Here is a 22,724-nt window from a genome sequence, read left to right on the forward strand (position 1 = left end):
CTGTTAAACAATTTATTTATTTTAGATTTATTTATTTTAGATTTGTTTATTTTTCAACGTTATTAGTTTAAATTTTGAATTTTTTTTAATTTTAATTTAATTTAACAAATAAATAGTATGCAATATTCACTTAAAAAGTGCATTTTTTCAAAAATATTCATTTATTTTCTATTTTTAATCCATAACCAATCTTCAACAATATATGAATAACTGTCTAATCTTTTTATAACAAATCTTCAACAATCCATGAATAAATAATTTTGTTTTTATGACCAAGAAGTCATACAAACAATTTATTGGAAGCAGCTCCTGGTACACAATGCGTGCACATACCACCAAACTGAAAAGAAAACTTTTTTGGGGTGTAGGTTGACTTTTGGAGTTGGTTTTTGTTGGTTGTTCTGATATTACCCACTGGTGCTTCCTGATCTGGTTTACGTAGAATACCCACTTCTTATCTTCAGTTATGACATGGCTCAACCAGTTGAACATGCAGCATAAAGACTAAAAGTTTATGCAGGTGTCCACACACTGATCTAGATTAATAGCATTCAGTGTGGAATCTAAATGCCGAGCTGGAGGTCTTTCCCATTTTGTACAAATTCATCTAAATTTGCTTGCTAAGCAGAACCTAGTTAATCTCGGGTCGCTTTCAATTAGCTGCTTTAAGTGCTCCAAATTTAATTCCATCAGTCTGCTGGATCTGGGTTGATCTTGCAATGTTAAGTCATCATTATGAAGGGGTCAAATTAATTCTTTGATGTTATCTCAGAAAAATAAGGGAATAATTAAGAATATATAAAGTAAGTAAAAGTGTGTAATAAAAATAATATGTATAATATACATATTATTTTTATTACAACATGCAATAAAAGCAGCTCAAAGCATTATCACTAAGCAACATCATTAAGCAACGCATACACATAAAAACTTTATATTTATGATCATTTTTATTTACACAAAAAAAAAAAAAAAGCTATGAAAATTTTTATTGTTTAATATATAGTTATATATTTTTATATATTTTAAACATATAATTTTAATTTTTTTTATTCAATTTAGATAATGAGATATTTTTTCTTTATATAATAGACAAAAGTGCTGTTGATAAAGCAGCTATTGAGAAAAATCCTAATATATCGGTAGTTGAAGAAAATGCCAATCTATCGACCATTGAAGAAAATGCTATTGATTTATTACGAAGAGAGAAAATTATTGTCGATCAACCAGTGACACAAAAAAATTTATTAGATCAACACGTTTCTGAAAATTATTTCGAACAATCTGCAGTAGTACAAGATGTTTTAACTGAAATGGTTACAAGAGTTTGTCAAAAAGAATGTAATCGCAAGAAGAAGAAAAAAAGAAAGAATAATAAAAAGAATAAGCTTTCAGGTGTAGCTGTATTTCAAAAATTGTTACAAGCAAAACATGCTGACATTTCTTTTAATGAACAGAAATTAGATTCAACTTTAGTTCTGAATTATTCTAGTGAGCCTGCTAAACCAGATTTAGAAATATATCTGCAAGGCTCTTATAATACATTTAGTTTGCGTTCTAATCGAGGCAAAAGAAAAGCTGACCAACTTTTCTTATGTTGTGAATCTTATATGCTGGAGAGAAATGGTTTAAAAAGAAAACTGCTGCGTATTGATGACTTTAAAGATAATTGTTTTGATGGAATTCAAAATCTTGATGCAAAGAATTCAGCTTTTATAACTATTGATACTAAAGATGCAAATACAACAAATCTTTCTTTGCAGAAAAATTCTGAAAATGATTCTCATAAAACATTTGAAACTGACGTTGCTGTAAAAACACAGCCTTTGTCTAATAAACTTTGTTCTCTTCTTGACCAAGTACGAGATTTTTTCAAAAATATGTCAGCAAAATTAATTCGTAAGTCTACTAAAAAATCCGAAGGTTCTGCAAAAAAAGAACCGACTGCAGTAAAAAATTGTGATAAAAGCAACAGTGTACAAGAGTTATCTTTGCTTGGTGTTGAAAAATACTGGGCACAAAGGTATCGCTTGTTTAGTCGATTTGATGAGGGTATAAAGTTAGACTATGAAGGTTGGTTTTCTGTTACACCAGAAAAAATTGCAGAGCATGTTGCAAATCGCTGCAAATGTGATCTTATAATAGATGCATTTTGTGGCGTTGGCGGAAATGCTATTCAGTTTGCTTATACATGTGAACACGTTATAGCTATAGACATTAATCCTACTAGACTAGAATGTGCTAGGCATAATGCTGTTGTATATGGAGTAGAAAATCGGATTACTTTTATACTTGGGGATTTTTTTCTTTTGGCCCCTTCTCTTAAAGCTGATGTTGTATTTCTCAGCCCTCCATGGGGCGGTCCTAATTATATAGCCGAAGATGTTTTTGATATTGAAACAATGATTAAACCAGTAAGTGGTAGAGTTATGTTTAATGTGGCTTCACAGATAACTGAAAACATTGCCCTTTTCTTACCGAAAAATGTAGACATTGAACAAGTAGCTTCTCTTGTCAAACCAGGTGGCCAAGTTGAAATTGAGAAAAACCTACTCAATTCAAAGATGAAAACAATGATGGCGTATTTTGGAGAGCTTGTGAGCAATGTTAGTTGAATTCTGTTTGTTCTTTTTTTGTCTTTTAAAAAAAAAAAAATCTTTATAGATACTTTTATATTTGTTTGATTAATAATCTTTTCTTGGGTTTTTGAATTTCAGTTTTGTTTTATATTTTATTTGTGACCTAGTCTTAATTGCTTAATGGTAATTAAAAAACTTTAGTCAAATTTTAAGCTTCCATATTTTATTTGTATAATAATGGCAGATGTTTTGATTTTGTTATTTACTGTTTCATAAATTCAGTAGTTACAGTGTTGATAATGATTATAGATTTTGGCGCGTTTATAATTTTTTAGATTTTTACATGTAGTTTTACATGAAACTGTTACTTTTGTTTTGCAGTTCTTAGAAGTTTTTTGTTTTTTTTTGGAGTAGTTGTGTATTTATTTAGAATGAGGTTTTCTTGTTTTTTTCCCACTCCTTAATATTTTTAATTTTGTCATTTTGTTTTAATTTATCTTTAAACTATGTCTTATAAACTCAAGTCAATAATAAATAAAAAATAATAAATAAGACATTTTGCTATAACTTCTTTTCTTTTAAATTTTTTTGAAAAACAGTTCACAAAACAGGAAGGAAAAAAGGTTTTTTATTTTTTCTAATTTTAAGTTAACTTATAAGTAGATTTTTCTTTTGTTTTTTCAAAGTAAAAATGATCCATTTACTAATTAAGAGCTAAACTATTTGAGATGATGATCATGATATTATGAGATCATGGAAAAAACTTAAACATTCTTCTTTTTTATTAATTTTTTGGAGCCTCAGTCTCTCCCAGTCTCTCTCAGAAAATAGTTGATATTTTAGTTAAAATTGTTTTACTTTTTTTTTATAAAGCTTCATATTCATGTTTTTTAAAGTTCTTTTATGTTTTGGAAATTTAGTTAGATTAAAAACATTTTTAAATGGATTATAATATTGTTGATTAGCAAGATGGTAGAGTTAAAATAGTGCAAATGTAAACCCAAAGCTAAAAGGAATCTGAGCATATAAAAACAAATATAGTAAATATAAAAAAATATAGATCATGTTTTTTACAATGTTTTATAGTTATTACAATTTTATAGCTACAAACCTCTTTAGGTATAGGATACTTTATTTTTTATTGTAGATTATTTTTTTTAGAATCTATCAATTTCTGCAACTGTTGGTAGTCTGTTGCCTATTATTTAAGAAAAATAATATCATGGCAAATACTTGTTTGCTTTGACATGGTGACAATATGAATAAGCAATTTTTGCATTAGATTCTATGAATTGCTTAAATAAAGAAAAGTGAAAAAATACTTAACTTTATTTGTTAGTTTTAGTTATTCATAAATTATTTAATTAATTTAATTGATATAAATTATTTAATTAAATATTTTGATTGTATATTACATTTGTATTTTCTCTTACAATTTTAGTCACTAACTCAGCAGATTGCTTTTAATTATTTTTTATTTTTTTATTTTTTTTATTTCTCAAATAAACACAAAGGCATTAAATGTTCTAAAAAGAAAGTTAAAAAAAAACAACAAACAAACAACTTTTTAATGCTTTTTTTAAATTTAAAAGTAAATAATTTTTACAGTAATAATGAACTCCCTAAGGTTTACTATATGTTTAAGTTTGATAAAATAATGAACTCCCTGATGTTTACTATATAAGTTTAATAAAGCAGGCTGTTAACTAAGTTGTAGCAATTGAAATTGAAGGAAAAGAGAACATGAGAGAGTTAATATTTTATTAATTAACTTTTATATTAAATAATAATATAGTATTGATGAATTTCATTGTCTTAGAAAAGTACATTTAAATAATGCATAACAATAAATGGAGAAGCTTAAAAGGTTTGTGAATGCCACTCTAAAAAAAATCCTTTAAAGTAGTTTGAAGTTATATTAGATGTACAGAATATTTTACATTACATAGGTTTTGCTTTATTTATAAAGTTGAATATTAGAAATAAAATACTTTTTATCCTCAATAATTAAATTTTTTCATTTCAAAGTTGTTTAAAAGGTATTCAGGTAGCTTATGGGCTAAAGTGAGTTTATATTGTTTGTATAAAGATATGATGTTGATGTTTATATTTGTTTGCATAAAGATTTGATATCAATGTTTATATTGTTTGTATAAAGATATGATATCAATGTTTATATTGTTCGTATAAAGATATGATATGGATGTATGGACTGATTTGAACTTGTACAACTTTGTAGAGTCAAAATCTGCAAATAAGAGCAAATATGTTTTAACAAGTCCACGATCATTAGAGGTACTAATTGTTTTAAACTTAAAATACTTTATATTTATTTATTAGAAAGAAGAATAAAGTTACATGAAATCATAGTTAAGTCTAAATAAAATATGTCATTTTTATAGGCATGTTCAATACTTCAAATTCAAGTGAGTGTTTTATATTTAATTGTGTGTGTGTGTGTGTGTCTATATATATATATATATATATATATATATATATATATATATATATATATATATATATATATATATATATATATATACAAATTTGCCCATTATATACACGGAATCGCCCATTATATATATATATATATATATATATATATATATATATATATATATATATATATATATATTTATATATATATAAATATATATATATATATATATATATATATATATATATATATATATATATATACGAATTTGCCCATTATATACACGGAATCGCCCATTATATATATATATATATATATATATATATATATATATATATATATATATATATATATATATATATATATATATATACAAATATATACAGAGGTGTACACTCTGACTTTTGGTCAGTCACCAGAAGGGCAACTGAAAGTTACCAGTTCGTTAATTTTGGTGTTACCAACTTTTTGTGTTGCCCATTGCTATTTTTTATAAAAAATTTCGCTGCAGGGAATTTCTTGCATATTCTAGGCATTTTTCATTAAAGGGCTAAGTATAGACTAGAATTAATTTGCGTAAATAAAAGTAATATTTTAAACTATTATTAACATTCACTTTTCTACTTTCAGATAAAGCACATGCTGATATATATGCCTTTAGGTTTTTCACTTGACTTGAGCGCTTATTTTATCAAAAAAAATATGCACCCTTTTTTACAACAACAAAATATTGACAAATATATAAAACCAATTTAAAATTACTTTAAAACCCCTTGCTTTTTATGTGTTGTAGTTATTAAGATCTTAATTGTCACAGGAGCCTTAAAACTATTGATATTTTGAAATTTCAAGTATCACGTTGTAATTAAATTAAATTTTAAACCGCCCTAGAAATTATTTAAAATTATTTAACAAAAGTTTTTAATTGAATCTAAATTCAGTATTTGAAAAGATTATATTTCTTTTAATTTATTTCTTAAAACGAAATTTAGAAAGTTATATTCTTAACAAGCTTATACTTAACATAATCTTTTGTTTATTTATCACACTTTATTTATTTATTTTAATTTTTATGTATTTAATGTATTTAAATTTTTTAATGTATTTAAATTTATATAATTTATTTAAATTTATATAATGTATTTAAAAAATTATAATGTATTTAAAAAATTTATGTAATGTATTTAAAAAATTATAATGTATTTAAAAAATTTATATAATGTATTTAAAAAATGTATTTAAAATTATATAATGTATTTAAATTTATATAATTAAATAATTTAATGTATTTAAATTTTATGTATTTAATTAAGGGGTAAACAGATTCTATCTGTTGACCAGCCTCGCACCCCTTCTTCATCTATTAGGCTGGCGCAGATGTATTTTTAATACATTGTTTCCAGTTTAGGATGTTGAATGCTGGATCTTCTTGACTCAATGCATGGGTTTGCTTGTGTCACTGTTTTTATGACTAGGCAACTCATTCTATTATCTCCTTATGAGGGTACAGCTCTAAAACTCAGTTTTATGGTTCTGAGGCCGGCTGGTAGTCAGGTTTCCCGAACTCTGTGGTAGCTCTCAGAGAGGCTGATTCCATCAACAGCTGAAAAATATCAAAGTATTAACAGTGCCATGTTGCGCATGGATGGTGTCCCTGTTTGTACTTTTGGTGTGCATTGCGGAGGCCACATTTGGAGCCCTTTGTTACGGCTTAGGGTTTATTAGTAGTAATGAGGCAATTGCTTGGGCTATTAAACGGTGTTCTGAGTACTATCTATGCTTTGAGTCAAGTTCTTCAATCTAATTTAAAAATGAATAAAGTACCAAAAACTATAAAACACAAAAAACCATCATCATCACCAAGTTCTCTAAACCTATCATTCACTAATATTCGTGGTCTTCGAAGTAACTTTTCTTCTGTTGAGTCTTATCTCTTGCAAAGTTCACCAGACCTACTTGCTCTTTGTGAGACTAATTTGAGTTCGGCTGTCTCATCTTGTGATCTTAGTGTTGATGGTTATCTTCCTCTGATTCGTAAAGACTCCAATAGTCACATGCTTGGCCTGGGCATTTACATTCGTAAGAATTCACCTGTTTGTCGTGAAACTAGGTTTGAATCCACAGACTATTCTTTCATGTGCTTTCGTTTAGCACCACTTCACTCTATTGCCTTTCTCTTTGTTCTATATCGCTCTCCTTCATCTCAAGACTGCAGTCTTTTTGATGTTATTTCTGATCATATTGACCAAGCCCTCTCTCTTTATCCATCAGCTAATATAGTTGTTGTCGGTGACTTTAATGCTCACCACTCTGAATGGCTTGGCTCTAGTGTCAGTGATTCTGCAGGCATTAAAGCCCACAACTTTTGCCTTTCTCAATCCCTAACTCAAATAGTCAACTTTCCAACTCGCTTTCCTGACAACCCGAATCATTTACCTTCTCTACTCGACTTATGTCTTGTTTCTGATCCTAGTCAGTGCTCAGTTTCTCCGCATTCACCCTTAGGTTCTTCTGATCACAGTTTGATCTCTCTAAAACTAATATCTCATTCTTCTTCATCACCTGAATCCCCCTATTACCGAACCTCTTTCAACTACAGTAAAGCTGACTGGGATTCTTTCCGTGACTTTCTTCGTGATGGCCCTTGGGTAGAAATCTTTCAACTTCCTGTCGACAAATGTGCTTCTTACATAACTTCGTGGATTCAGGCTGGCATGGAATCTTTTATTCCCTCTCGACGATTCCAGGTCAAGCCTCACTCTCCTCCATGGTTTTCCTCACACTGTGCTGCTGCGATTGCCAATCGAAACCATTACTTCCATATCTATCAGCAAAACAATTCTCCAGAAAACAGACGTCTGTTTATTACTGCTAGAAACAACTGTAAAAAGGTTTTGTCTAACGCCAAAACCCGCTATTCTCAGGTCATGAAATCTCGTATCTCATCTCAAAAATTAGGCTCTCGTGACTTCTGGAGAATCTTTAATAATATCAATAATAAGGGCAAATCTATAATTCCACCTCTCTTGTATGGTTCAGACTTTGTCACCTCACCTAAAGACAAAGCCGAACTGTTTGCTAAAAACTTTTCATCAATATCATCTCTTGATTCCACTAATTGCGTTCTACCTGATATTGCCAACAAACAGGTTGATCCATTGCTTGACATTCATATCACTCCAGCATCTGTATCTAAAGTGATTTCCTACTTAGACTCTTCTACAGCTTGTGGCCCAGACAACATACCTGTTATTGTCTTGCAGAAGTGTTCTCCGGAGCTGTCGTCTATACTCTCAAAACTATTCAACAAGTGCTTATCAGAGTCTTGTTTTCCAGCCTGCTGGAAAGCCGCATCTGTTATCCCTATCTTCAAAAATTCTGGAGAGCGATCCGATTCATCTAACTACCGTCCCATAAGTCTTCTTCCTATCATAAGCAAGGTTTTTGAATCTTTAATTAACAAACACTTAATTTCTCATCTTGAATCTAATAACTTACTTTCTGACCATCAATATGGATTTCGATCTTCTCGTTCTACAGCTGATTTGCTAACAGTAATAACTGACAGGTTTTATCGTGCATTAGATGAAGGTGGAGAGGTTAAGGCCATCGCTCTTGACATTTCAAAAGCGTTTGATAAAGTTTGGCATGCTGGTCTTCTCCATAAGCTTTCTTCTTATGGTGTATCCGGCAACATCTTCAAGATCATTGAATCCTTCCTTTTCAATCGTAGCATAAAAGTTGTCCTCGATGGACAACACTCTTCTTCTTATTCTGTAACTTCAGGGGTTCCTCAAGGTTCTATCCTTGGCCCTATACTCTTTTTAATTTACATTAACGATCTTCCAGATATTCTCACATCTAAGGTGGCATTGTTTGCTGATGATACTACCATTTATTCTTGTCGTGATAAGAAACCAACACCCTCTGATTGCTTGGAGGGGGCATTTGAGCTTGAAAAGGATCTCACTTCCGCTACAGCATGGGGCTCACAGTGGCTGGTGAACTTTAATTCAGATAAAACTCAATTTTTTTCAGCCAATCGTTATCGCAATAATTTAGATCTTCCTATATTTATGAACGGTGATGTACTCGATGAGTCACCTACTCTTCATCTTCTAGGATTAACTCTTACTTCCAATCTTTCTTGGAAACCATATATCAAATCGGTTGCAAAATTAGCATCTGCTAAGGTTGCATCTCTTTATCGAGCTCGCCACTTTCTTACTCTGGATTCTATTCTCTATCTCTATAAATCTCAAATCCGGCCTTGTATGGAATACTGTTGCCATATCTGGGGCGGATCTTCTAATGATGCCCTTTCTCTTTTAGACAGGGTTCAAAAACGCATTGTAAACATAGTTGGACCTGCTCTTGCAGCCAACCTTCAACCGTTATCACATCGTCGTAATGTTGCTTCTCTTTCTCTTTTCTACAAATACTATAATGGACACTGCTCTAAAGAGCTAGCGTCTCTTGTGCCATCTACTAAAATTCATTCTCGTGTTACTCGTCATTCAATTAAGTGTCATCCTTTTTCTGTGACTGTTCCTAAGTGCTCCAAAAACGCTTATTCGTCTAGTTTTTTTCCTCGAACATCAGCTCTTTGGAATTCGCTTCCTTCATCTTGCTTTCCTGATTCATATAATTTGCAATCTTTTAAGTCGTCCGTCAATCGTTATCTTGCTCTACAATCTTCATCTTTTCTCTTACAGTAACTTCCAACTTTAATTAGTGGCTGCTTGCAGCCTTGTTGGAAGCGAAGATTTTTAAAAAAAAAAAAAAAAAAAAAAAATGTAGTAATTTTAATGGAGATTATTAATAATTTATAGATAGATTTTATCAGTTACCAACGGAGGCAATTTTAGGAGGAAAAATAGCGATTTTTAAGTTATAGTTGGTCTTTTGGTGAATTTAGTCAGCTATTCAGATATTTGACACAATTCAGTTTGTTTGTTTTTAATTATTATTATTTTAAGAACCAGTCGGTACTATTTTACATTCATTTGAAACTAAATCTTGCATTCAATGTTTTTCTATTTTACATTCCTTCAAAAATAAATTAAAATTTTACGTTTAATGCAATTAATAGTCGCCCAAAAAGGCAACTATTAAGTGCATCAAAGGAATATTTTTAGTTGCCTTAATTGGACTTAATTGCATTAAAGGACTATTTTTTAAAATAAAAAAATATTTTTAGTTGCCTTAAAGGACTATTGCATCAAAGGAATATTTTTAGTCGCCCTTCACAAAATTTCATCATCTGGCACTGTCGGGCGACCACTAGTGTACACCCCTGACATATAAATTGTATATATATATACAACCCTCGGAATTAGGGTTGGCATTCAACAAAGTCGACCTAACTGCCGACCTAAAAGTGTTTGAGATCAGCAAAAAATTGATGACTTCATTTTGATGTTTTATGGTAAGACCTTTGTATTAAATTTTTTTTGTTGACCTATAAAAGATTGAGATCAGCAAATTAATTCTGAGGGTTGTATATATATATATATATATATATATATATATATATATATATATATATATATATATATATATATATATATATATATATATATATATATATATATATATATAATATATATATATAAATATATATATTTATATATATGTGTATATATATATATATTTGTGTGTGTGTGTATATATATATATATATATATTTGTGTGTGTGTATATATATATATATTTGTGTGTGTGTGTATATATATATATATATATATATATATATATATATATATATATATATATATATATATATATATATATATATATATATACACACACACACACAAATATATATATATATACACACACACAAATATATATATATATACACACACACACAAATATATATATATATATACACATATATATAAATATATATATTTATATATATATATACACACATATATAAATATATATATTTATATATATATACATGTTGTTTATATATATATGTATATATGTATGTATATTTAAATTAAAACCAATTAAATTTTTTTTTTTATATTTATTCTCGAAGCCTGTAGATCTTCTTCCAATGTCACTTGAAGAATTTTCAGAGGGCTTGTTATTAAATTCTAAAGATGCTGAACGCTTATATAAAAAGTTTGAGATTGATAGGCTCAGTATGATATTTGTTTAAAATAATTATTTTTAAAAAGTTATGTTTAATACGTGCACACGCACACACACACATCTATATATATATGTGTACATATATGTGTAAATAAATATACTCATGTGTGTATACTAATAAAAATTATAAGTTTTAATTTAGTTATGAAATTTTATTATAGGCTGGAGCATTTTTTATGTTTAACTAGATATTGTTTAAATTTTTCGCATAACATAGGTTTTTAAAGCATATGTGTATTTGCAAATTTTTTGTTTTCAAATGATTGCTTGTGGTTCACCCATATAGTTTTCCACACACCCTTTGTTGAACCATTGTATGTTTTATTGGGTGTAATTGGTGATGATGCAATTTCTATTCTTTAGGCTGATTTTTCTTGATTTACAATTGGAATCTAAAGTTGCAATTGGGTTCATCAAAATAATTTTTGTGTTATGATTCTTTTGCAATGTTGATTGTACAACTGTAGCTAACTTTTGTTGTGTTATGATTGAACAGTTTTTGGAGGAGATTCAGCTTATGACAATATTTGTTGATGAATTGGGTTATATAAAATTGAAACTTTTTATTTCTTATCATTAGGGATGCTAAATAAATTGTACAGAATGTTATCATTCAGAAAAACAATTATCTGTGTTAGTATTTCAGTTATGGTCAATTTTCTTTTTTAGAAAATTTTTCTATTATTCAAAATGTCAACAAAACAGCAACAAGTGGATGATGCAATTTTGCACGCTTGTGTGGAAAATCTTAATTTGCATCTCAAATTGATTGTAAAAACTGTTGGATATTCTAAAAGTACTGTGATTAGAACTTTAAATAAGGATTATACTGAGAAGAATAAATAGAAACCCTGGTAGTGGCAACAACTCCGCGCAGCGGCCTTGTTCGTCAAGGTTCGTGTTTTGGAGTTATAGAGTTGTGAAAGGGTTATAACCATAATTAAGTAGCCTCTTCATCTGTAGTGGCCTTCTTAAAAAAAAAAGCTGTGAACACTCTTTTAATGAAAGGCCTAAAAAAAAAAATTAGAAAATTTTATTGTACTAAAGAGATTTAATTTTTTGGCTCATTCCAATCTTTTTTAATTCAAGAAAAAAATCGAATTTGTTTCCAATCTTTTTTAATTCAAAATAAAAGTGTTTGTCAAAACACTTTTATTTTATAGTGGGTTTAACCAGATTATATTTCTTGTTCTTTTTTATTTGGGAGGTACTTTATTTTTAGGGTTGTATTTTAAACTAAAATCTTTGAAAACTTTTTAGATTTTGATTATGATTAGGGTGGTACACCACCAAATATTGCAAAATGTTCAAACTTAAAAAAAAAAAAAAAAATTTTGTATCAATAAAAACTACATTAATTTAGAATGGTATTTTATACTTTATTTTACTTTGCCTCAAATTTATTGAAAAACATTCATTTTAATGGGTCAATTCAAAACATGAAAAATTTATGTTACGGCCAGTTATAACCAAAACTGTAACAACAAAACAATAAAACCACATGTTCTGAAATTAGACCAAAGTTATGCACAGAATTTGTCAGTAAAAAAATAGGAGACGTATGAAAGCCAAAAACAAAAGTATATAAAAATAAAAAATTAAAACCTTTAATTCTTTATTTTTATGTTTTATACATCTTTTAATTAAAAGTATGATTGATTTTTTTTAAACAGATTTAGATAAGTTGAATAAAAACAGTATAAATAAAAAATAACTTTATAGTAAATTATAATTTAAATAATAAAAACTAATTTAATTCAAAAAACATTTAAAATTCCAAGTTTTCTGTTTTTAATTTTAAGAAAAGTTCATGCATTAAAATCTTTTTTTAAATTTTGACATGTTTTAACTAATAAAAAATTTTAAATCAAATTATGTGACTTTATATATAGATGTAATAAATTCCCATTAACCAATCATGTCATTGATTATTGCTTTGAATGGCTAAAAATAACTCTTGTAAACAAAATCAACTGTAATGAAATTTTAAAAATGCAAACACAAAAGAAAGTTCTGAATTCATAAAGAAAAGGTGGAAGGCCAAAGCCAAAACAATCAAGACCAAGTCCAAGGCCAAAATGTTCAAGGTCAAGTCTAACAGTTGCAAGACCAAGGCCAAGACCTTAATTTTTGGCCTTAAGATGAGGCTAAGGACTAACAACTCTGAAGTATTAACATTTTGATTTTAAGATTTTTAAAGTACATCGAAATTAAAAAAAAAATTTTTAAGTAATAAAAAAAACTTTTTCAGGCCTAAAAATTGTAAAAAAAAAAGAATTGAACAGAATTTAAAAATTTTGAAATATCACTTCCTAGAATATGGTATAATAAACATTTCCTGAAAATTTAAACTTTAAAATTTAAAATTTCCTTTAAAATTTAAACGGTGACTAATGTGTGCATTCGATCAATTGAAATCCATTCTGTAGGTCTTACGTCTGGCTCTGATGTGCTAGCCCATAAACGCAAGGAGTGAGTGTGTTTAGCTTTCTATTCACCCGATTTGAAAGTGAACGAAAACATAACGAGACCAGACGAGACGACCAAACGATACATATTAATGCACTACACCATCACACCTGTAGACATCAACAGTCTCTAAAATCAGTTTATCAAATATTTGTTCTTTATTATATACTTTTGTTCGTAATCTTTTTTTGACCTTATCCTTGTATATTTATTCAGATTTGTGTTATTACGTGTGAATGAGACCGCATATTTGTGAGAAGCAAAAGAGCGCGAAAAAATTTTTTTTCACAAAATTATGTATTAGCGTATTTTTATAACAAATGTATTCTTGGTTTGTATGTACTGAACTATACCACTAGATAAGTTTAGACATATCACAATCTCATAAGGTTTTTTGTTTCTTTTTTGTTTCTATCTAGTTTTCTTGATCTGACGTCGCTAAGTTAGTTTGTTGTCGTTTGCACTATACAGTGTTCACTAACGTTCGTTAGGTCGTTTTGTCAACAATATTGTTTTTAAACGTTACGTTTTTCAGTGGTTATAAGCTATTAGTAAAAAATCGCATTTATTGTCTCATCTGTTTATTTTTTTCACTATTCTCTGCCTACTGATTATATGTCTGTATTTTTTTATCTCTGGCTAATCATTTTTTAATTTATCTGAGTCTGTTTTGTGTGATAGCTTTTGTCTCTACTTATCAGGCAAGATTTTTATTTCTCATACTATTGGAGTCACCAGATTTTCTACCATATTTTCAACTAACTACTTTTATAATAACGACAAACATTCTGAGTTTCGATGATTATGAGTGATATTTACTTATTATATTTAAAAGACACATTTCAGCCATAAAAGAAACGGTAAGTTACTCATAATTATTAATTTCTATTTTCTATTTGCTTTGTGTTATTTCTATACATTAAATTGTTTATTTTTATACATACGCATACATGCATGTGTACATGTTTGTCTTTTCTAATGTAAGTGTACATGATATTTATATGTATCAACATATTTGCTTATATTTACACCACGCGCATCCCTTACCACCCTCATGAGATCTCTAAGAATGTTGGAGCTGTATTCAAAACTGGGATAGGGATTGGGATTTTTGGCTTTGGTAGTGTAGTCCTGTTATATTGCAATATTGACTAGCATGACGTAGTGTGCAGGCGGTGAGACCTGTTGCAAGGACACGCCCCTGACGAGTGGTGTTAGTGCAGGTCTCGGGCTCTCCGAAACGTCATTGGTGATCGCAGTGCATTCCTGAGGAGGGGGATCACCATTATCCACTACTTAATTCTGATTGGTTACCATGGCACCAACATTTTTTTTACCTCTTACACCCCCGTATTATAGCGCTTTGTGAGCTTTATATTATGAATTTGTTACATTAACGACATTTATATACTTTTATCTCACACAGGTGATTATCAGTTTTCAGTTTGTTATCTAGAGTTTAGACCATATATAGTAGCACATTTACTAGCCTATTTTTTCTTTTTATGTTGCTTGTACTTATATTTTTTTATCATTTTACTTTATATTTTATTATCTACTTATTTTATTGTTTTTGTATGGTGCGATAATTTTAGCCATGGTTGCCTATAATGAACCAGCGGATCAATATTGACTTGTTTACTCATAGACCATTGTTTTATCATTTGTTTAGTATGACTAGAGCGTGAGTTATTGTTCACCTAATCCCTGAGTCCTAAAATTTTCTTCCTCCTACAAAATAGTCTTTACATTCATTTATGATTCTCACCCAATGACATCATCTACAATCTACTTCTATTTTCACATCTCCCAGATCTACGTGACTGGACGGCTTCGTTGGTCACTTTTTGCGACCATTGTGTCGCATAAACAAACAAATTTTGAAATATCACTTCCTAGAATATGGTATAATAAACATTTCCTGAAAATTTGAAGTGATTTGCAAATTTGAATTTGCAGTCCTGTTTCAAAATATATCATGTTTACAATCAGACAATATTTTGCAAAATTCGAAAATGGAGAAAAACACAAAAGAAGATTAAGTATTGTTGTCATTCATAAATTTTTTTTAGTCAGTTAATTTACCGAAAAATTAAAAAATAAGTTGGGAACAAACTTGTTAAATTATTAATCTACAATAAATTGCCTATCAAATGAGCTAAATATCAAAAATTCACTTTTTTTTCTTTAATTTTTAGAAAATATTTGGTGGTGTAGCAACTTAATGGTTCTGATTTTTTTTTTATTAATTGTTAAATATAGCTTCACTAACATTAAAGCATTTTTCAGTATTGTAATGAAGGGGTAGAATAAGGTAATGTCAAGTTGAATAAAAGTGCAGTGTTTTTGCACTTTTATTCAACTTGGTTAAATAAAAGTGCAGTATTTATTTTTTATGCTTTTATTGATTTTATCTAAGTAAGTTTTATTGCCAAGTTCTCTCTTTGCCATATTTAGTAAGTGGTAGGGTTTTATTATTTGGAAAATGATTTTATGGTCTTTCAGTGTAATGAAGGTCTTTAATTTAACAATTATTTTGGATTTTTTTAAAGAAAATAGTTGCCATACTTTTCCTCAATAGTTTTTTTTTTTTTTTTTCTTTGAAAGTTGTTATTTTTTGCAATGGTTATTATGATTGCTATACTTATATGAAAAAAAAAATTATTTTGCTGTACAAAATTCTTAAAGAGCAAAATTAAACCTAAAAAAAAACAATTTTTAATGATTTAATAATGATTGGATTTTTTTTTTAATGTATTAAATTTTTTTTTAAGGAAAGCTTAATTTATGTCGTGAGGAACGAAAAAAGTTAATTGAAAAAGAACTTACAGATTTTGAGCAGAAACCAGACATCCAAGGTTTTTTTATTAGAAGTTTATGTGTTCTTTGTGTTATCACTTTGTATTTTTTTGTTTCTATTGTCACTTTGTATTTTTATTTATTTATTGTCACTTTGTATTTTTTTCTTTTTATTGACACTTAGTATTTTTATTTATTTGTCACTTCGTTTTTTCTTTTTAATTATTACTTTGTATTTTTTTTGTATTTATTTACTTATTTTTTTATTTTTATTTTTTTATATCACTTAGTATTTCCACTGACCTTATCAGATTAACCACCAGTCACCAGATTTAAAAAAAAAATAAAAAATATATTACATTAGATATAATACAATACTATTATTTAGCTAATAGTGTTTTTATTTAGATCATTCTACAATTTTCAATGTTGTGACATCACGTGATGCATCTAGGTATAATACTCCAAGGTAATACTTGAAAATTATTTAGAAATCTACAAATGCTTAATATTAATGCAATTTTTTAAAAGTTTTATTATTATTATTATTATTACTTTTATTATTACTGCTTTTTTTTAATTTTTTTGTATATTAATCTACTTTTTTTTTTGTACATTTACCTCCCTAAGTCATATAGTCACACTACATTGCACTCCACAACAGTGAGCTTATCATAAAATTATTTTTTGATTTTCAATTTTTTTTTTTCAACCCTGACTGCAATAATCTTTTCCTTCCTTCATACTTCCCTAACTGCCTTTCTCAAATCTAACTTCAAAACATTGACGAACAAAGTCTTTGAAAAACAAGTATTGATAACATAATCATTTATATTTCTAGGAAGTTAGAATCTGCTTCAATATTAAGTGAAAAAAGCGCTTTTAACATGCTCCCAGGTTCAGATAGTGAAGATGAAAATGACCCAAATGATTTAAAAGAATCAAAGCATGATATTGGGTTGTTGTCACTACACAAAATATATCCTGAACGATCAGTAGCTTTACCAGCAAAAAGTTCTGTTGATACTTTTATTGAAGAATTTCAAAATGCCTCACAAAAGGTTATTTTAATTTAGTTTAATAAATTGTTGAGATAAATTGTTACAATTGATCAACATTCAATATAGAGTAATTATTGTTACAATTGATCAACATTCAATATAGAGTAACTATTGTTACAATTGATCAACATTCAGTAACTATAGTAACTATTGTTATAATTAAGATTATAAAATTTACTTTTAATTTTTGAATATTTTTTTTATCCACAAAAAAAAAAAAATTAGTTATTTATGTTAATATTTTGTAGAAACCATTCTAGTAAGCTATATTCTTTTTCCATTGTTTGGCAAGGCCGTATTTATGTTGCTATTTTAGAGTTTTTTCTGGAATTTCAACATTTAAAATGAAACCAATATTTCCATTATTGAGTTGATCATTTTAGCTTCATTTTTATGCTAAACACAGCAGTCTTACAATCAAGCAACATATTTTGAAAGTTATCCCTCGAAAAGTTTACAAGCACTATCATTTTAAAGCTTTTTTGTGGAATTTTTTTAGGTGATTTAATGTCCTGTTCACACTATATTGATTGCACAGAGTAAACTAAACTGCTGTGGCTTATCTGTTTTTTTGTGTGCAATGCAATGGGATTTAAAATGAAAGTAATAATATAAACTTATCTTAAAAGTTAATATGATAATGCAGTAATATAACAAAACAGTCCAAAATTTCCTTAACTGTAACTAAAGATTTTCCTTACTTCATCAGTAATAAAATCAAAGTGTTTGAAATGGTTAGGGCGCAAATTAAAGATAAATAATTATAGTATTAAACCTCAAAAATTATACTTTGTAGTTTTTAAGGACTTTTGAAAAAGAATTGCTCAAGTTCTTGACTAAGTAAATGAGAACATTTACAGAAAGTTTTTTCATGTTTTTTAAATGTTGGTTTTAGAAGCCAATATATGGGACAAAAGAGCTACCAAAGAAACACTTGTAAAGTCTGCTAGAAAGATTGGTTTGAATACTTGGTCATATTTGCGTCATTGGAAAGGAAAAGATTGAACTTCCTAGTTACATGTTGTTCCATGGTGCTGTGTGATGCTGTTCCATGGTGCTGTATGATGCTGTCCCATGGTGCTTTGTAAAAAATTCTTGAAGCACTGTAATAATCACATTTAAAAAAGAAGAAAAAAAAAAAAAGGTTTTCAGGTTGGTTTTATGTTTTTGAAAGACAAATTCGAACTCAAACAATGCACTAACTGAATTTGAAGGTATAAAAAGAAAAAAAGAAAGAGGAAATTTAAAAGATTTTTGTAACATGAAAGTTTCAATGCAGTTGTGGGGATAAAATATAAAGAATTAATTATATTGAAGTTTCTTGTGTTGGTTTGTCTTAACAGAATAAAGTTCATTTGCAGCAAAGCAAATGACAAAGTGAATAGAAGAAATCCAGAAATGGTCTTATAAGTGGCTGCTAGACAAACTTTTATACTTTAATCCTTTTTTTTAAACAAAATATTTATTTTAATATTAGTTTATGCAAGTTTTACTCCTATTTAGGGTACATTTTGGTTTATGCATAAAGCATATAAAAGACTGACAAATTAGATTAGATTTGCAAACTTACTCTAAAAGATTTTTATACCATTTTTTTTTTTAGTAATTTTTTTTTTTTTCTTTAAAAAATTTAATATTTTTATAACTCTTATATTTATTTTTTTTTATAACATTTATCTTTTTTATATTTTTTTATTGGTGTTTACTTTTTTTAAATTTTCATAGCTATGTAAATGACTGAGTTATTTTTGTGGTTTATTTGATGCTATTACCTGTAACTAAAACTTGTATATATTTGTATATATTGTACTCTATATATATATTTGTATATATTGTACTCTAAATTACATGCTTTATACGTATAAAATAGAGTTTAAAATCACATTGCAATTATTAATGAACTTTTAATGCATGAAAAGACTTTTAAAAAACATAAAAATGATTTATATAAATGTAGAAAACGTAATTTTTATAAGAATATTATTATTTTTTAAAGTATTGTTTCAAAAAATTATGTTTATTCTTTTTATTATTATAGAATGGAGATACTCAATATAGAAAAAAATGGGAAAACAGCTTGCTATGTCTGGAAGTGCTAAATTTAAAAGATGATTTAAAGAAGGACAATACAAATGTAGGTTGTTTTTACCATTTCTAAGTTTTCAATAAATGTTGCTTCTCAATCAGTATTGTTTTTTGGTATATTCTCCTTAATCAGTTTAAAAAAAGTAGTTTTAAAAATATTTTGTACATCTGTGGCATGTAATTCTTATCTGACGATTGATTACAAAGTACCTGGTTTAAAAATAAAGTTGTGAATCGCTGATCCTAAAACATAAGAAATGTGGAATGGCTCAGCTAATGATCATATAACATAAATTTGTTTCCCAACCATTGAGACATTAATTGTTGTCTCTAAATTTTTTTGAAATAAACCTATAGTAATATAGTGAACTATAATTAAATTTACATTATAAATATTTTTCTTGAAGTTGTGGTTTTAAGTTAGAATTTATCATGTGTGTTTTGTTTCTGATGCTTAGTTAAAAAAACTATATATGATGTTTTTCAAAAAAGTGATAACCTACATTTTTTGAATGTTGAGGTCAGTATTATCATTTTTGACTTCCTGAGGATCGCTCCTCTATTGAGTGAAAATGTTCTAACCAACATCAGTATTATAGTGATATCTGGTGGAAAAAATGGTAACCTGCAATCAATGAAACCATGTTAAATTGAGCTAGAGTAGACAGGGGTTACTATTATAAACTTTTTTTTTTACTATTGGGTTTTATTTATTTGGGATAAAGTGGGGTATAGTGGCATACAACATTCTCTCTAATAATTGATATTATTATGTTAAATGTTATTGTTAATTTACATTTTATAATCGAACTTTAGCTATCAACTTCAACCATTTAGGATGATATAAGAACTCTAAATGCGAATTGGAAAGTTTTAGATAAAATGGATAAAAAAAGAAGGTATATATATGTGTGTGTGTGTGTGTATAAATACATATATATATATATATATATATATATATATATATATGTATATATATATATATATGTATATATATATATATATATATATATATATATATATATATATATATATATATATATATATATATATATATATATATATATATATATATATATAAGTTGCCATATTTTTAGAGAGGATTGTGCTAGAGAAGAGGAGCATCAAAAACTGCAACGAAAGCTCAAAATAAAAAATGATATTGCTCAAGATTCCTTCAGCAGAAATATGAAAGAAAAACAGATGAAGCTAATAATGCAAAAGTATTTTATGCTTTAATATATTACATTACATTACATTTACAATTTTAGATTAAAAATTAATTTTAAACTAAAAAGGTTTAAATGAAACAATTAGTTCACTAAAATTATGTTAACTAAACTTTTGTTTTTTTATTTTTTAATAATCTCAAACTAATCCTAAAATAATTTTTTATTTATCTTTTTTATAATTTATTTTATCAAAGTCATTTTTTAAATTACCAACAGTCTGTATTTCTATGGTAAAATATTATAGATATAAAGACTATTGTATAAAGCTTTTTATATTTTTAATATTTAGACTAAAGGAAGAAGAACGAAAATTATATAGACAACGACAGTTAAGTCTTATGGATAAAGATCTTAAACGCTGGCAAGATGAGTTAGTTCTCTTTCAAACCATTGTAAGATTAAATCAAATAATTTTTTCCAAAAAAAAATTTAATTTATGATAAAAAAAGTTTAAAACTTTGTTTTAAACTTTTTTAAATATACTTATGTTAAGAATATACTTTGTTAAGAATGAAAGTCGTGCACGTGAGATAGTTGAAAAGAAAAATGAATCAAAGAAGCAAAAGGTGTTGAACAATCGACTTATTAAAGAGTTAGACCATGCTGCTTTAAAGATACGGTACAGATTCAACTTAATGAAAAAGTGTTTTAGTTATGAGTAATGTAATAGTGAGATATTTTAATGTCGACAATATTGGTAGAAAATAATTTATTGTTTTCTTTTTAATGTAAAAATAATGTAATTTTAATTTTAAAAAATATGGTTCTTAAAATTGTGTTCAAGAAATGATTTTAGTAATAATTGAAAAATTCTAAATACAATTATCTTATTTATATGAGTATAATTATAAGCAATAAAGTTAGGAAATTTTTTATTTGTGTGTGTAAAAGAATTGAACAGGAGAACAAACTTCGAGAAGAAGAAACAAAAACAGCCATTTTACTAAAAGAGAAAAGAGTTGAACTGATAAACAAAGAAAAAGATGAGTTTCTTAAAGTGGTAAAAAAAATGATTAGTTGCATTTTTTATGTCAAACCATAATAAATGTTTTAATACTTTAAAATCATTTTTTTAAATATCTATAATATATTATTTTTTGTTATGGTTATTAGTTGTATTAGTTATTTATTGTAGTAGTTATATTTATATATAGTTATATATTTGTAATAGTTATATTTATGTATAATTATATATTTATAGTTTTTATACTTATTTTGGTAGCAATTCAATTTGATCATAGTTCATAAATTTTGAAATTTAATAAAAAGTTGCCTAATTTTTTGAAATTTTTTTTTGTAGAGTCGTGATGTAGCTCGAGCTAATAGAGTGTTGCGTGACTTGAAAAAAGAAAAAGATATGCATAGGTTTAAACTTTTTTAACTTTGTGTAAAAGTTTAGTGTTCCATTTCATTAATTCTGTGTATTTTGTTTAGTTCATTTGATAAAATGGCAGCAAATGCAGAGAAGATAGCAAGAATTGAAAAACTTAGTTTACGAAAAACAACACCTACATCGATAGAAAAACATAAATCAAATATTGTTTTAGGTTAACTTTGAATACTGTATGTAACATATGCACCAATTGTTTTAATAACTTAATATATTTTTTTCAAAATAAAATTTTTAAAATATATAAAAGAATATTATAAAAAGGGATATATATTTTTAACTAAATAAATTGAGTTGTTATTATCTCAATGTAGTTTTTAAAATGTTTTGTAAATTATTTAATCCTGTAAATATTGAAAATAAATTTAATGAAGTTGAAATTGTCTGTTTCTCTTCAGCCAATTAAAATGTTTGTTGTTTTTTCATCAGTCAAAAAGATACTTGTCATATATAATATAGAAGAAACAAGTATTTTTTTTTACATTTGTTTTCCGAAGATCATTAATG

At 27.2% G+C, this 22,724-nt stretch overlaps 2 protein-coding genes across 8 annotated transcripts in view; both read left to right on the forward strand.

Annotated features, from left to right (window-relative positions):
• Positions 1-3,655, forward strand: part of LOC100200997 (uncharacterized) — a 28,011-nt gene extending 24,356 nt beyond the window's left edge. Inside the window, exon 6 of the mRNA XM_065810803.1 lies at positions 1,093-3,655. Within this exon, the coding sequence (XP_065666875.1) occupies positions 1,093-2,615 (1,523 nt within the window). The 3' untranslated portion in view covers positions 2,616-3,655. The remainder of the gene's footprint in view (positions 1-1,092) is intronic.
• LOC136071963 (DNA ligase 1-like) lies at positions 2,467-22,619 on the forward strand. 7 transcript variants are annotated; one of them, XM_065810809.1, is made up of 16 exons: positions 4,397-4,446; positions 4,772-4,874; positions 4,982-5,005; positions 10,217-10,444; positions 11,066-11,171; positions 16,425-16,508; positions 16,858-16,918; positions 17,291-17,510; positions 19,549-19,644; positions 20,433-20,494; positions 20,693-20,818; positions 21,117-21,219; positions 21,337-21,446; positions 21,719-21,827; positions 22,128-22,192; positions 22,262-22,597. In XM_065810809.1, the coding sequence occupies exons 4-16, from the start codon at positions 10,442-10,444 to the stop codon at positions 22,377-22,379; spliced, it is 1,263 nt and encodes a 420-aa protein (XP_065666881.1). In that variant the 5' UTR covers positions 4,397-4,446; positions 4,772-4,874; positions 4,982-5,005; positions 10,217-10,441; the 3' UTR covers positions 22,380-22,597. The 7 variants fall into 7 exon arrangements, with proteins under 7 accessions (XP_065666880.1, XP_065666879.1, XP_065666883.1 ...); XM_065810808.1 differs by lacking the exons at positions 4,397-4,446; positions 10,217-10,444 and adding an exon at positions 2,467-2,606; XM_065810807.1 differs by lacking the exons at positions 4,397-4,446; positions 10,217-10,444 and adding an exon at positions 2,490-2,606 and having other exon boundaries at positions 4,738-4,874; positions 22,262-22,619.
• Positions 22,620-22,724: the final 105 nt, after the last annotated feature.

Source organism: Hydra vulgaris, chromosome 11 (genome assembly GCF_038396675.1).
Source record: "Hydra vulgaris chromosome 11, alternate assembly HydraT2T_AEP".
NCBI classification, from domain to species: Eukaryota; Metazoa; Cnidaria; class Hydrozoa; order Anthoathecata; family Hydridae; genus Hydra; species Hydra vulgaris.

What these genes read in the sequence shown, in the direction of transcription:
- LOC136071963 (XM_065810805.1), top strand. An exon ending in CAAGTCCACGATCATTAGAG is followed by an intron (nt 4,875 to 4,981) that starts GTACTAATTGTT and finishes TCATTTTTATAG; the next exon opens with GCATGTTCAATACTTCAAAT. An exon ending in GCAGAAACCAGACATCCAAG is followed by an intron (nt 16,509 to 16,857) that starts GTTTTTTTATTA and finishes GTTTTTATTTAG; the next exon opens with ATCATTCTACAATTTTCAAT.